The sequence below is a fragment of the Pseudochaenichthys georgianus genome, chromosome 24 (genome assembly GCF_902827115.2).
Source record: "Pseudochaenichthys georgianus chromosome 24, fPseGeo1.2, whole genome shotgun sequence".
Classification (NCBI taxonomy): domain Eukaryota; kingdom Metazoa; phylum Chordata; class Actinopteri; order Perciformes; family Channichthyidae; genus Pseudochaenichthys; species Pseudochaenichthys georgianus.
In genome coordinates, this window is record NC_047526.1 from 13701903 (window position 1) to 13718014 (window position 16112).

General features: G+C 46.9%; 1 protein-coding gene across 3 annotated transcripts in view; it reads right to left on the reverse strand.

Annotated features, from left to right (window-relative positions):
- LOC117440395 (kelch-like protein 29) overlaps positions 1 to 16112 on the reverse strand; it is a 220478-nt gene that overhangs the window by 96608 nt on the left and 107758 nt on the right. For all 3 annotated transcript variants that reach the window (XM_034076733.1, XM_034076731.1, XM_034076732.1), the window contains 2 exons: positions 12798 to 12945; positions 5343 to 5852 (listed from right to left, as the gene is read on the reverse strand). In XM_034076733.1, the coding sequence (XP_033932624.1) occupies positions 5343 to 5852; positions 12798 to 12945 (658 nt within the window). The remainder of the gene's footprint in view (positions 1 to 5342; positions 5853 to 12797; positions 12946 to 16112) is intronic.

Below are 16112 nucleotides of genomic sequence, written 5' to 3' on the forward strand. Positions count from 1 at the left end.
AAATTAAAAAGGAGAACAAAAAACGTCTTAAAGCAGAATCGGTATTATAATTGTCGCAGGGAAAGACATACTTTTGTATGATTTGCAGTGAGGATGTGGTGTGCGAAAGAGAGGCAGGGACAGAGAAAGATGGAGATGAAGGAAAGGGGTGTTTAATGAATGTGCTTGCTGTGATTAATGGTCTCAGCGTGGCTATCACAAACTGGCTCTGTTTTTAATAACTGGTTTGAACCGCTTGTCAAGCTATAGTATATTCCTGTAGTTAAATCCGAAAGAATATTTAAGTATAAGTATCTCCGAGGTTAGAGATCTGCTATCACATCTACAAACATCAGGATCAAATCCAGTAAACGGGTAAACGACATAAAATGATATAACAATAAATCAGCAAGTCTATTCCAAAATAACCTTTGATGATGTTTGATAAGAGTTGTGACGGGAGGCTAATTTCTCCCTTAAATCAACAGCACCTGCACACACAGCTTGCCCTTGTAAGCAGTCACTATCTTACTCATTTGGTGATCCATAATGTCCACACTTAAAGGTAATATCAGGGTAATACGTGGACAGCAATGCCACAGTGCATATACGCTTTGTCCAAAAGTAAACACAATGAAAACATAATTGAAATCTTACGACGGCCACAGTTTGAATAATGCAGGTAAAACGGTCACAGCAGAGGAAAGGTGCGGATGTGCGGCTGCGTTGGTCTTGCCGTGGCAAAGTAAAGCACTGATCTTAACGCGGCAAGGCATCTTAATTGCATTTACTAGCAGCTCTGGAGCAGCTTGGCCCCCAGATGATGGCTGATGTGAGCTGACTGGAAGATGAACTTCCTGGGAGGAGGATTACGTCCCTCACTTGAAGTGGGTGTGTTTGGTTCATACTTGAGTGCATTTACACATGTGATCATCTGACTGCATATGTGCATCTCCAGCGATGTGTGTGAGAGAGACGAAGAGGGGACCGGTAAAGGTCAGTCAGGTGGAAGGACGCATTAAAATGAAGTCTGAAGAGGTTGCGGGGGGGGGGGGGGGGCTAATGCTCAGAAAGACAGCTGGTGGCCAGACAGATCTGTCTCTGAATCCAAACTTAAATCTCAACGACCCCTTCCGAGACTTGTCGAGGCTTTGCTTCATCTGCTCATTATTTGCATTTACCAACCAGGACTGTGTTTCCATCAGCATCACAGTGCAGCCACCACCAGGCGTCTCAGTTTATGCTATGCTGAGAAAACTATCAAAAACATCATTTGAGTATTAACCGGCCGTTTTAATTTAAAACAGGCCGCAGATGTGGAAATAAGAACTTTCCTTTGATATTAATGTGTTTTTCAGTCGTGAGCTGCCTTTAAACGTTGCTCAATCACGTTTGCAGTGAGCGAGTGTATCCCTGCTGGGCTCGGCACTAGCTTCTCTCGGCTGATATTCATCAGGACAGCCATCGATTTGAATGACTCTGTCAATAGACACGTACCAACTCCGCTCTCAGCATCTCCCTCTCTCTCATCTTCACCCTCTCTCTGTATCCAGCGTCTCTTCTCTCGGCAACTGATCCTCTTTGTTTGCTGTATTGTCCATTTGTCCACAACACGAGTCATCCTGTATTCCCACATACCGGTAAATGTGTCGACAGTTGTGATTGCTGTTGCTTGAGCTACAGATACGATTATTTAAGTGTTTGAAAAACTTGGCGAGATTCTCTTTTCTGAAAAGACAATAAAATGCCAGCAAAAGTGGGTGGTGTGAAGGAAATGAACAATTGACAAGTAGGTTTGACTTGTACACCATGACAGGCAGGTATAATGGAGAGCCCCTGCTGTGGATGGAGAAACCAGGTTGGCAGATCACAGCCCGCTGACTGACATTTCACAGCAGGTGCTCAGGTTAAAGCTGCCTTCAAGCTGCTCTGCGTGTATCTTAGCACACACACACAAACATATGGCTCTTACACAGGCATACACAAACACATACTATATACTGTACACAGAAAACCCACACACTAATACCCACACAGAGAGTGAGGAGCACACAGTTGTTGATGTGCCCACTGATGCAGAGAGAAGACAAATTGCTCCCTTTGAAGGCACAGCCAAATAAAACACGGAGTGTGATTTCTGTCACTGTGGTGTTTGGCTTTAAGGCTGGGAGGCTGACATCTGACAAAACATCTATGCAGTCACACCCAAGAAGTTGTGCAGGCGTGTCAAACCGCACACACATTTGCACGCACACATGCATGCGCAGGCACGTACAGTACAGCAGTCTGTTGTAAAACTGGATTAAGGAGGAAGAGCTCTGTCAGCTCCTCCAAGATCCAGGCTTTTGCCATCAAAAAGCCACAAAACCTCCTCTGCACATCAGCGCAGACTAGCATCGTGTCTGGAGGCTCAACCTTTTCTTTGCTTTTTTTGTAATGCACAAACAAGCTTTCTTAAGCGGTGGCTTTAGTGTTTAAACTGTTTCTCTAAAAATCACTTCTGGAACCCCTCTGGCGTAGGATGCCGCATCAGGATTTGAACGTTGCAAGTAAGGTTGCGTGATTATTGTAAAAATCATGATTATATTATGACATGACCACATCTTGTTTTCATGAACACTGGAAGCTACATTCTTAATGTGGGTAATTGAATCGCAGTAGTTGCAAGTAAGTATTGTGACCACCACAGTAGTGAACACATCCTCACTAAATGCTTAAATCTGCAAAGGCATATTCATTTCTCCACCTCTGTGGGGGTTGATAACGCATCAGCTGTTCAAGCAAATCCTCCAACATGTCAGCAGCACAGTGTGCACCTCATTTATTCCACATTTTGGCTTTTACCCCAGAAGCCCTGACTAGGTTGGCCGAGTGGATTGGTGTACAGCCTGTGTATGCGTGCGCTACAAGGGTTTTTATTGCTCTTATACATTTCTTGAGGTAAAAATGAAGCCAATGTGTTTGTATGCAGCAAAAAGCACAAGAAATACTCCATGTCTGTCTGTGTGAGCTGGTCCTGGGATTTGCCGCTTCCTTTTATGCCAGATGCACGCGTTGCTCAACATCTCTGCCCTTGGGATCAGATTTACCAACCCTCTTATCCTCACTTCAGCCATTAGAGGGCTGCAGAGACGCTCACCTCTAACCTACAGCTGCTTTATTCTATTTTCACAACATATTTGTATTTTGCGTAGGCAAAGAAGTGACAAACAGAAGGTTAAGCAAAGTGTACCAGAAGTGAGCCAGAATGCAGTTTGCAAGAGCTAACCCTCCGTATTTGACCAGTATGCCACTACAGCAGCACACTATAGCCACATTGTAATGAAGTGTTAATTGATTTAAAAACAGAGTGCATTGGATTAGTGACGGCCTGGGATTTATGACATCTCCGAGTTAACGAGAAAGCAGGGAGGGATAGCAAGAAAAAAAGACAGGAAGTGGCAGAGATAAAGAAAGACAGAGAAGCACAGACAGATGGACAGCAGTGGGCAGTGTCTAGAGGGGCAGGGCAATGGGGGTGCGGGGGGGGAGTTGTGATTACGGCTGCTAAGTTAAAGGTACTGTAGGGTAGGTAAGAATGGAAAAACCAGCTCGAGTGCGCTAGAATTTGAAAGTACACAGCCGAAAAAAATCTGCCCCTTCCTTCAGACTTCCTCACAGAGCCCCTCCTCCAACACACAGGAACCAACATGACCAATGAGGGCACGAGATAAGTTTGTGCACGAGATGGAAGGCTGACAGGCAGGTAGGCCATCCAGTTATATGCTTTTAACAGCGCCACGGCTTCCACAGCATGACATTTTTTTTATGTAATTATTGTCAAAGCATTTCATGTATTCTTTGCTATCGGGATGTTAAGAGCATTCCATGGAATATAACAACAAGTGTTTCTGAAGTGAATGACCAACCCCACCTTTAAGTGTTCCTGTCAGGGGAGAAAATGGTGAAGAGATGCCACAGCCTCTAATTGTCAATCAATTGTTCAATGTGTTCCCCATCTTCACTGTTCTTGCGACTTGCTAATGTCTATTCAATGCAGGGATGGAAAAAAACAACGAAAAACAAGATGTAAGCGTCAAGAAGCGCATATTGTGTCTAGAAATGTACACAGGGATGCTTTCCCCTCTGCCTTTGAAATACAGCAGCTGACAAAGTGTAAACATACCAACTGAATGTATTAACTTTCCCATAACATGAATCACAGGGACAGCTATTGCATTTTAACAATCCTACAGGGTTGCCTCCTCTATATAAAAGGCTCTGTATAAATACTTTGATTCAAGTTAAACTCTAGCTTCTTTGGCCTGTAAGACGAAGGTCAGTGCATTTTGACATGCACTTGTTTAATGAATCGCAACATTCTATTCGACAAAGAAGCTAAAAAGCTCTCATTCGATATAGGCCGGACCGAGCATACGAGCCTGTCTAATTATCCATTTCCAATTCTACTTGCAGTCTCATTTCAATGTATCCCAGGCAGTCCCCGACATAATTGCTTTTTTGCAATCTACAAGTTCATTTGCACACATTTTGATGATCAAAATGAGTCAGGAAAAGGAAAACAATCTAAACCTAAATTAAATGTGAAAATTGGTCGGGGAATTGCGAACATCTGTTTCTGATGCCCTGCGTCATAAAACCCCAAGGTGAAACCAAACACCACTTTACGGCTCGCAGACTCAGGTGTGAGTTGGAGCTGTGAAGCACCTTCACAAACGCAGCGCAAGTCAACAAGGCTTCAAACGACTTCGAGAGTGATGCGAGGGCAGGCACTGAAAGCTCTTCCTGCCTTGTGTTTAGTGGGCCTAGTGAGTATTGCAACAGAGAGCGGAGGAACGACAAACCTGACACACTTTTAACCAATTTCAGAGCACAACAGTGCTGCAGCTGTATCGTCATTTCAGATCTGTACAACATGTTCTTTCCAAAGAATCCACTGTAGGCTGTATTACAGGATTTTAGAAGCAGCTATCTCACTGATGCTTTAGGAGCACCTCTGCTTCTCTCCGGCCCTGGAGCAGATTTGAAGCCAATTGTGACTGTTTGCAAGTTGTATTTTAACAAACCTATCTTGAGTGTGTGCTGCCTTGTTTTGCTGGCATCTGTAACTGCCCTGTTAGAGGTAGGGCAGAGACCTCTGCATTTCCCAGCACAACCCTGCTTAAGGGTAGGTCATAAAGAATAGAGAGCTAAGTGTCCATTGATTCTTGGCTAAGATTCACTTGTGAGCTTAGGTTGCCAGCTAAATTTTTTTTGCTGTTATTTCACAGAAAGTCATGACAGGTGCCATATCTGCAAGAGAGAGATAAAAAAAAACAAAAAAAACACGTTTGTGCAGATCAGCCGAGGCCATCTGTTCTTACCTTTAGGATGTCCCGGGTCGCTGAACTCGTACTTCCCCATCCCGACGGTGCGCAGCATCTGCACCCCGTTAGGACCGTCCTGATTGTCTCCGGCTGTGGCCTGGGCGTGTGCTGCTGCCGCCTGTCCGTTAGTCAAAGGCAGGGCGGGGTGCTGGAGGAGGCCGGGGTGAGAGGTTAAGTGGCCGTTGCCCATGAGGCTGTGAGGGTTTGGATGAATAACGTGGTTGGCCTGGGCCGCGAGGGCAGACGGTATGGAGGGATACGGAGGCTGCCCAGGCATGTTGAGCACCATGGAGGGCGGCTGCTGGGTGGAGTGCGGCGTCAGCTGGAAGTGGGCGGTCATTAGAGGGTGTTGCGGGAGAATTGGTGCTTGCATGGATGGGGTTACCCCTATGATGGGTGACTGCGCAGTCACGCTGTGGTTGAAGGAGGGAGGTTGGGCGAGGGCGTAGGTGTGGGGCAGGAGGCTGGGCTGGCTCACCGCTGCTACTGATGTAGCCCAGACAGGACCTTTAGACAACACAAGATAAAAGGGAGAGATTAATCCATTGTTTATTCAGCTTTCATATAAATCGTTGTTTGTACTGTAGCTATAATATATTATTTACAAGTCATAGACGGAGATTTCTAAGGAAGATCAAATGGAGACCGAAAACAGCATGAGAAGACGGATTCCAGCTTGAGCCCTCCAGACCACACCTGTCAGTGTGCTGCTTCGCTTCAGTCCAAGTTTGTTTTTGACTTAATATCAATCAAAGATATCTGCAGCGATGTACAGATTTGTGCCCAAGATCAACATCATAATACGATTAGGAGGTTTACTTTTCTACACAAAAATGAATGCTTTTCTGAATGTGACAACATAGAATCGACAGAATAATCTGTGTAGGAGTGTACCCTAACACGCTGAGTCAATTGTTTCTTAACCCTGAGAGTGTAGATTCTGAGGGTGAGCTCGGCCATTTTGGCCCTGAACGCTGCCTCCCTCGCTCACTCATTTGCTCCGACTCCTTCATCTGTAGCTCCTCCCGCCATGGTCCAAACTCCAAAAATAGCATCCCACTCTGCCAAAGAGCCAAAGGCTAAATCACAGCAGGCAAAAAGCAATGAAAAAAACGTCCACATTATTCATGAAACTGGCCCTGCTGATATAATAGTTTGGGGTGAAAGGGATGGAGACAGGCAGGGAGAAGAAAAGAACCAAAGATAAAAGGGTGGGGATGGAAGACTCCAGAGGACAGTTCATTATCCACATGTCATTGAGCTTTTACCAACACTTATTACTAATTTCCCTTATTTTGTGGATCATCTTGATAAAAGGATTCAAATTAAATGGCTTAGTATAAGAACTCTACATTTTACTGTATGAATTTTTAAGTTCTCATTCATAACACTCCGTTCGATGTCTCACTATGGGATGCGCCTCATCGCGGAGCAAACAGAAGCATCAATCTCATTACGCCAATCCTGATTGGCTGGTGATCTTGACGTCAGCGTCAGGGAATTACCCCCTATAAGTAGCTTGCGCCACAACGCATGCGTCATTCAAACACCTCTTCCCGCGCTTCAGAGCACATCTCTACAGTAGCCGGGCAAGCTTCACTGTCCACAGACTGAACCCAAATACCCATTTCGGTCGACGGGCGCTCGCCGGCTACTCCTTCTGCTTCGCAGGAAGATGGTAATACTAACGCCAGTTAGTATTAAAATCGACCTCGCCCTTCTCTTCCCCGGAAAGTAAGGTAGGTCCGATTTTTTTAAGCTAGCAGTACACCTGTTGCTAGCTCGCTCCCTCTCTACCGACACCACGGTAGCGAGGAAGTGTTTTTCTTTTCTCTCCTCCACGGAGGGGAAAAGGATTAAAAAGGAGCATACTGCCACACCAGTCAGTATTCTCCGGGAATAAAAGACCCACACTGTCCTTTTCCCCGGATTAAGGACAAGGTGGTTTTATCTTTTCTCCCGTCCCACCTGTCGAGAGCGGGCCCTCTCCACGCCACGAGGCGGCCAAGATGGACGACCCTCTCCCTCACACCAGAGGAGTCAGGGACTCGGTGGCTCGACTCTGCGGCTGCGGGTTGAAGATATCGGGCACAGACACACACCAGGTCTGTTCGTCCTGCCTCGGGCTGGAACACGCCCGAGGCGCTATCGACAACCCCGGCTCGTGCGGACATTGCGTCCGCTTCACTGTTAAGAGCCTCCGCCGACGGTCGGAACAGGACCCCCCCATGTCCACGGACCCGCCGACCGGCAGTCAGGATACGGGGGCGTCCGCCACAGAGAGTGAGCCCCTCTCCGTGTTGGTCTGGGGCTCACTATCTGCTATGGCTATAGAACCAGAATCCCGCGCCCTGGCAGGCCGGGACCTGGTGACGGAAAGACACGCGGGAACGGTTTCCAGCGCTCCACCAAGCTGGGGCTCCCGGTTAGACCTCACCATGGTCTCACCCGCGGAGGATGTCCTCGGGCCTGACGAAGAGGAGGACGAAGAGGAGGACGAAGAGGAGGACGCCCTGGCGTTCCTCCTGTCCGAATCGGATGAACAGGAAGAGGACACCTACATGTCACCGGCTCAGACTGCAAAGCCTGAGGCAAGTGCTGTTCTCCCGGGCGATAGCACACCAGCTTCGCCCGGTCTGAGCATGGACCTGCAGGCCGTGTGTAAACGCGCTGCGGCCAGACTCAACGTCCCGTGGCCCGAAATGGCCAAAGAGACCTCCAGGTCCCGCTACAATCTTCCCCAAGCAGCGGGGAAAAAGAGACAACTCCTTCCAGTCTTCCCGGAGATGTTGGATGAGGTGTCGGTCTCGTGGAGAGACCGGCCCTTCAGCAACAAGGTCCCAATCCAGGGTGCCTCCTCCCTAGACTGTGACGGAATGCTCTGCATGCCGCCCATGGAACCGCTGGTAGCGGCTCACATTCTACCAAGGATGGGCCCGTCACCAAGCAGGAACCCCACGCTGCCAGCAAAGTCGGACCGTTTTCAGTCAGCAATGACGGCCGGCTGGGGCACCACCGTCACGCGCATGCGCAGTGCCGGCTGGGGTTGTAAGGGCTCCACCATCACACGCATGCGCAGTGCCGGCTGGAGCCGTAAGCGTGACATCTCAGCTGGCTCTAAGGAGCATACAGCAGGAGATACTCACGACATCTGCCTGGGCTTCTCAAAACAGTTATACTTTATCTGTTTTCACAAACCCAGGGAGAGTCAACCCATATTCTGGAGAGAGAGAACCTCTCTCTCCTAGAAAGAAGGGTTTTATCTATAATGAGCAGAGTCAGATTACGCAGACAAATGTCCTCGTAAAGCACCCGCTCAACATGGGGCTCATAATAAAGTACCCTAAAGTATTGGTTATTATGTAATGCGTAGTGGCACTACACCCGACTTTTCTAGTGCGGGACGCGCCTACGGGTGCTGTCCTTTCACGGAAGGTGGTCACCACGGACGCAGGTCAGACAGGCTGATAGGGTATTTACGAAGGTCGCCCGGTGAGAGGTCCCTAGAGCAGAGACCTCCAGCGGGCGCACGTAAATTACCCGGCGCTTTTAGCGGTGTTCCCCACCCTAAAACGCTTCCTGCCTTCTCTCAGAGGACACCATGTCCTCGTGAGGACAGACAACACGATATCGTGTATGAACCGCCAAGGGAGGTTGCGTTGTCTCCAGTCACACACACTGGCACACAAACTGATCCCTTGGAGCGGCAGACGTCTCCTCTCTCTGAGAGCGACACAGGTACCGGGAGTTATGCACCTCGGGACAGAATTACTGTCCAGAGGTACATCACTCTATGCAGACTGGACTCCTCATCCAAGGATCGGGAGTCCGCTGTGGGTGCGTTACGGCGGAGCCGCGTTAAATCTGTTCGCATAAAGAAAAAATGCTCAATGACAGCTGTTCTCTTTAATGCACGATTTAAACGCACTGTTAGGCGTGGACGCACTCGTACACGATTGACCTCCGGGTCCTCTGTACGCGTTCCCACCCCTGGCTCTGTTGCTCCTTCACTCTGGCCAGAGTTGGGGGTAACGCCACACACTTACTCTGATGTTTCCGCCCTAGCCCGCAACGTACGGGCTGGCGGAGGTATATCAGCTGTTGTGCGGGCAGCCATGGCAGCCCCCACCACGCAGGGACAGATTGTCTCAGGCGGGGGGGGGGGGGGGCGATCCTTCACCCACGCCCAGAGCGGGGGCACTATGGGCCTGACCCGTGAGTGGTACAATCTGAATACAGTGGGACTCCCTCAGAAGGTGATAAACACTATTCAGAGTGCGAGAGCTTCCTCCACCAGGTCTCTTTATGACTGTAAGTGGAGGGTGTTTGAGGAGTGGTGCCTTCAAGAAGGACACATCTCTTTTCAATGTCCTGTCGGGGTGATTTCATCATTTCTACAGGACTTGATCGATAAACACAGAGCTTTCTCCACGATCAAGGTGTACCTGGTTGCTATTGCTGCATGCCATGTGGGCTTTGAGGGTAAGACGGCTAGCCAACATCCTTTGGTCTGCCGTTTTATGAAGGGAGCTCGCAGGCTCCTCCCTGTCTCCAGGTCACTGGTGCCCTTATGGGACCTGGCAGTGGTTTTAAATGGGCTCAGAATGACCCCATTTGAACCCCTGGAAGGAGCTGACATGAAACATCTGTCACTCAAGACAGTGCTGTTACTGGCCCTGGCATCCGCCAAGCGGGTCAGCGATATTCATGCACTGTCTGTACATCCCTCATGCACTCAGTTCGCTTCAGGGCAAACGAGAGTGTTGTTGAAACCCAACCCTGCCTTTACACCAAAGGTGGTTGGTTCGTGTACCCCAATTGACATTGAGGCATTTCCTCCGCCGCTGGTTTCCTCCGGGGAGCAGCAGCAGGATCTGTTACTAAGCAACGGCTCTCCCACTGGATTGTGGAGGCAATTGCTGTGGGGCCCGTACAAGTCAGAGCTCGCAGGCACCCTCGGGTTCGCGAGTTTTCTCTTGACTCAGGGTCTGGAGACATCCTGGACAGAGCCCAGGATGTCTCCCTTTCAAGACATTGGTGCAAGCGGCGAGCTGTTAACTCGCTGCTCACTTGTGTCCGCCTTTTAACAGTCTGGGCGTTCTACTCCCAGGTTGACTCAAGCAGTGCTGGGCACCTGGTTGAGTCGGAGTCCTACCTGTTAAAATTCTGATCGGTTGGCGATTTTCGAGATAAGCTCGTCTGGCAATACGGGAGCTACAATATCCCATAGTGAGACATCGAACGGAGTGTTATGAATGAGAACTATAGGTTACTTACGCAACCCCAGTTCTCAGAGTAACATGAAGTGAGATGTCTCACCAGACGGCCCTCCTTGCTATGGTGAAGCGAGAAGAGGTGCTTATTTTGAATGACGCATGCGTTGTGGCGCAAGCTACTTATAGGGGGTGATTTCCCCTGACGCTGACGTCAAGATCACCAGCCAATCAGGATTGGCGTAATGAGATTGATGCTTCTGTTTGCTCCGCGATGAGGCGCATCCCATAGTGAGACATCTCACTTCATGTTACTCTGAGGCCTGGGGTTACATAAGTAACCTATAGTTACCCTCCGTCCTCCGATTTTATGTTTTTCGTCACTAACAATTTCTTTAACCTTTAACTAGCAAAATAAATAATTCATTTACTACTTGAGTAGGTCTCCCTTGAAAAAGAGATCAATGATCTCAATGGGATTTATCTGTATAAATAAAGGTTTGAAATTAAATGAAATGAATTTGTCAAAGAATTGGATTATCATGACCCAACGTTGGCCTACATTCAAAGGTCCTTCTGCAAAGTTGAACTAAATGTGCATTAATATTACATGGCTGGCTGCGTTGTATCTCATAATGAGTCTAAAAATGCAGTGTTACCTTTTAAAAATTCCATGTACTTTTTTTATATTCCACAATTTGCTGATGATGCAATGATGTCAAAACAAGAGCTATTTTCGCACAAAGAAAGTAAAGTAGAAACAAATCTTCCAAAGGACAAACTTTCTTGAAAAGACACAACAGTGTAGTTTCTGTTGAAAGGAAACGTTGATTAATTCTGCCACAGTTGGCAGACGAACTTTCTGGCAACACAGTTCAGTGAAGTGTGGAGAGGAGCTGGCTTCGTTGCAAATGCCAGTCCCAGTTTGAAATAGCGCACACATGCAAATCAATATGCAACACTATGCTCAGAATTGAGTGTCATATGCGACAGTGTGCTGGGTTTGTGACATCTCACTCTCAGTCAAGCTTTACTCCAAGCTGAAGTGTGGGTGTGGGAGCTGTGGTGGTGGGTGGGGGGAAGGGGGGCTCACGCACTATAATAAGACCTCCACAGCTTCATGGTCAATTCAGCCTGCCCCTCAGTGCACAGCTGGGGGTTGTGGTCACACAGCAGGGGGGCACACCGCCGCGGTGCTCCATTCACTCATATCACAACAGCATGCTTCCATCATAAGAGATCCCCACTCCTAGAGAAGCATCCCTCCTGAGTCAAACTGATTAATAATTCATTCACGAAGCAATCTATATGTAAGATATGCAAATTCCAATAAGATGGCACAGGCAGTAACAGGAGGGCAGAAACATGTTTTGATGCTTTTGCTACCACAGAGTAGCAGCTGTCTACAATCTGGATTTGGTGAGCAGGAATTTCCAGTGGAACATGCTCCGTGCCAGTATTATTCTTAAATGAGACACATTTGTGATGAGCAGGAGGAAGAGGCCAGCAGAGCGAGGGAAGGAAATTAACTGCTCTAGGGCAGAGCCATTCTGGGTGAGTTCATTACAATAAGTAAAAAACTTCAACAATGGTTTAACCCGTTGATGTCAGGCGTGCACACTGCTCTGCTGTGCCACTGTTGTTCTGTATACGTCGTAAAAGGGGCATGAATAGAATAAGGTCGACATCTAAATTAGATCTGGTGAAGATCATTTGGAGGACTTTTCCTTTCATAGGTTTAATTTAGACTAAATCAGCTTCCTTTAGTGACACTATAACATTAACAGGGGCAATAAAATGAGAGCATAGTGAAGGTGGTGGGGGACTGGAAGCCTGTGAGTGTGTACACTTTGCCCTCTTTTTCTTACTCCTTGATATCAAACTTACATTTCTATAATTATATACAGTAAATTGTTGAACTGGTGTATGTAAAGATGGTGTTATTGAATGTTAATTATGCATGATTGTATATGTAAAGTATGCTGTTTTGGAGGCAAGTGTATGTTTTATGTAGGGTAAAAGCAGCAACTATGTCTCATTAGCATTAGATGCTAGTGTAGCTGGCCAGATCTGTCTGGGGTGTAACACATAAGTGTGTGTGCAAGCGATTGGTCCGTGTACATGCATCTGCTGCTGTGCAATGATGAAAAACTGACATCAGGTGGTGTGGGTGCTCGTGTATGTCAGTACATAGGCACACCTGTATGTGAATGTTGTGTGTGTGTGTGTGATTCATTACCAGTGGGCTCGCTGTCTCGATGTTGCTTGGCAGGGGGCTCATCTGTATCCCAGGGTGTGAGCTGGTTGATGGGTGTCTGCCCCCACCTCACCCCTGGGGCCAGCAGCAGTCCTGGGGTCTGGTTATCTCCGGGAGACAGACCTGATACCTAAAAAACAGCATAACACACAACATAACTCATTAGAGTGTAGTACCAGATAAAAAAAGGAGTTTCCAAGACAACACAACATTGGACAATGTGGAGGAGGTGGCAGAGAAGGAGGACAAGGAGAAAGCTGGACTGTATCCTTAAGAACCCCTCCCACCCCCTCCTTGCAGAGCTAGTGAAGACTCATCCCTCCTCGGCACAGCACTAAGCGCCTCGGACAGTCCTTTGTGCCTGTAGCCTTCAGGCTGCACAACCAAGGGCTAACCATGCAGCCAGTTCAAAGTAACCCGTACTGTACTTACATCAAATCTGCACTGTTTGTACAAATGAAATTGACCTGTACTCAAATCAGCACACATACTGTACATGTACATATATTTAATAACCCAAACATGGATATATGTTTATTAATATGATAAACGTTTTACCTTGTTGTGATATCCCGTTTTAACAGTTACTTATACAATGTTATTTTTAATTGTATTATCCTCTCGTGAATTTGTATGTCAAGTTTTTTACTCTCACTCTGTTGCAGCTTTAAACTCCTGAATTTCCCCATCGGGATAAATAAAGGTCCGTCTTATCTTAATAAGGCCCAAAACTATTTGCGCCACTTGATCAATAAATTCCAACCAGTGCAGCTTTGGTAAAAAAAAAAAATATTTGTTATAGCTTGAATGAAAAAAGCAACAAATCACAGTCATCAATCTGTTTGAAAGGTCCTGAAGAGAGCTGTGATGAAGGAGCACGGTATATTATTAGCAGTAAGTGAGTGCTGATTTCAGGCTATACTGTATATAATGGGAATGAGGGCGAAAAAAATATCTTGTTCACGGCCTCAAGAGTGTTTGCAGAAAGACCAGTATTTCTCCTTTTTATATACTAATAACAGTTAACGTTCTAGTGTAGGCTACATTCAAATTCAGATCCTTCCCCGTGACTTTGTATATCTTAATTTTGCAATGAATTAAACATTGTGTTCAGTCAAGTGAAATAATAGTATTCTGAACACAAATACAACAAATAGAGTAAATACAATGAAATCATTTTTGCAGGCATGAGAGAAGAGAAAAATGTAATTTCAAAAAAGAAAATGAAAAGCTGGGAGACAATGTGTGTGTGGGGTTGGGCAAATCCAATGCAACTTCACCAGACCAAACTAAGAGCTCCCTAAGCCGTGCTATGCCCCCACAACTTTTTATATTTGCTCTGGTAGGGGGGTAAGGAATGTTATCAGGTAAGCCCAGGCTGATGAAAACACTGGGTCAATCACCACTGGACCCCTGAGCAATATTGGCCTCTCCCTGTCTGCAGCTTGGACGCTAGGGCTAACCACCAGGCAGGGAGAGGGCAGAGCCAAGCCTGATTCCCCACCTCGACCCAGCAGGCCTCCTGAGTTAATGGAAAAGACCTGGTCACCAGGCCCCTCCTGTGTCCCCTCCATCCCTCCCTCCATCCTTCAATGCCATTATCCTCCCTGACCTGACGTCCACTTTATCAAGCATGCCATCGTGCATTTCGACAGCTGTGTCGACAACGCCCGACCACGACAAAAAAGCAAACCAAACATTTCAGTTGGTGGCAAATTCATGTTCAGCTTTACATATCGCATCGATCCCGTTGCAGGAAAATCAACCTCCCTGCTGTAAGATGGATTTATCACAGCTTTACAGAGCCTTTAACACTTAAAGACATTACATGGTGTTGATGCAGCCAAACATCTGCTCCGTAATAAACAACTTCACAATAGCAGACAGGTTCAATGAGTGTCACTGGCTTGATAAATTCATACTGAAAGTTATCTGACAGTTTGTAAGTGCTAGGGGCAAAAGGAAAAAAAACAGCGAAGGGAAACATCTCAAGGCAAAGTAGAAGACAGAGGGATGGAGTGAGAGAATGAAGCTGGGTTTAGGGCGAGAACGGCTGTCAAGACTTTTTGTCCAGCTCAACCTGTCGGCTTCAGACAAGACAAAACTGAAATGGTTTACTCAGAGAATGCCCTAAGCGCTCAATTCAATCCGAGAACCCTGGAGACTCGGGGATGGAAACATTCGGACCATTTTCAAGGTGAGGAGTTGTTTTCTATAACTCTCTATTTGTTTTAATGAGAGTTTTTTCCTCCTCGCTCTGTGCTTTACTGTATTCCTCTCCAGCCATGCTTTACCTTCCCCTACAGTATATAAAGGCTACTCCTCATTACCTCGCAGAGTTTACTCTTACTTTCCTTTGGCCCTGCACATGCCTTAATATTATTCCCTCATTAATACTCCCACCCATTTACTCAAAACAGGATAAAAAACTGGAAAGATCTCTCCTGCTGAAAGGTAATTCAGCTGTCACAGTCTTCGCATAGCGGGGGGGGGGAAAGTGTCTTAGTCAGCGCCATCACTGACAGCATATCAGCTGGGCTCAGGAACAATTCTGAGTTGGAAATGATCAAGGTTAGATGGGAAAGACACACACTGTGGAAACACAAGTGTGTAGGCACACACACACAGGTGTGCACATACACACACACACACACACACACACACACACACACACACACACACACACACACACACACACACACACACACACACACACACACACACACACACACACACACACACACACACACACACACACACACACACACACACACACACACACACACACACACTCACAGGAGCCAGGAGATATCAGACGGGATGTTTATTAAGATGGCAGACTTGCTGCAGGTAGGAAGGAAGGGACTGGAGCTTCTGGGACAGCGCCTGTCATTTTCTCTCAATTTTATTTGCTCTCCCCATTTCCAGTCCCCTCCTCCCTGGCCGCCCATTATCACCGGGCAGCAGATGGTTTCCTCTGACTCGACAAAAACCATGCTGGAGTGGAGGAGGGGAACCAGATAAATAATATTCAAGTCGTGCCAAGCCATTCTGTGTTTGTTGTCAAGCTGGCTGGGGAATTTATATTTTATTACTGAAGCAAACATTAGTGCATATGGAGCACATACTTCAAATGTGGAATATGGAACTTGCATACACTCTTCATTTGCATATGTTGATGAAAACACACATTACGATTATTCTTAAGCAGATGAACCTTGAGTTTTATGTCAGCACACATGCAATTAATAGCAGACATTTTCTTTTTTGAATGGGTTAACTGATAAAGTGTTTGAT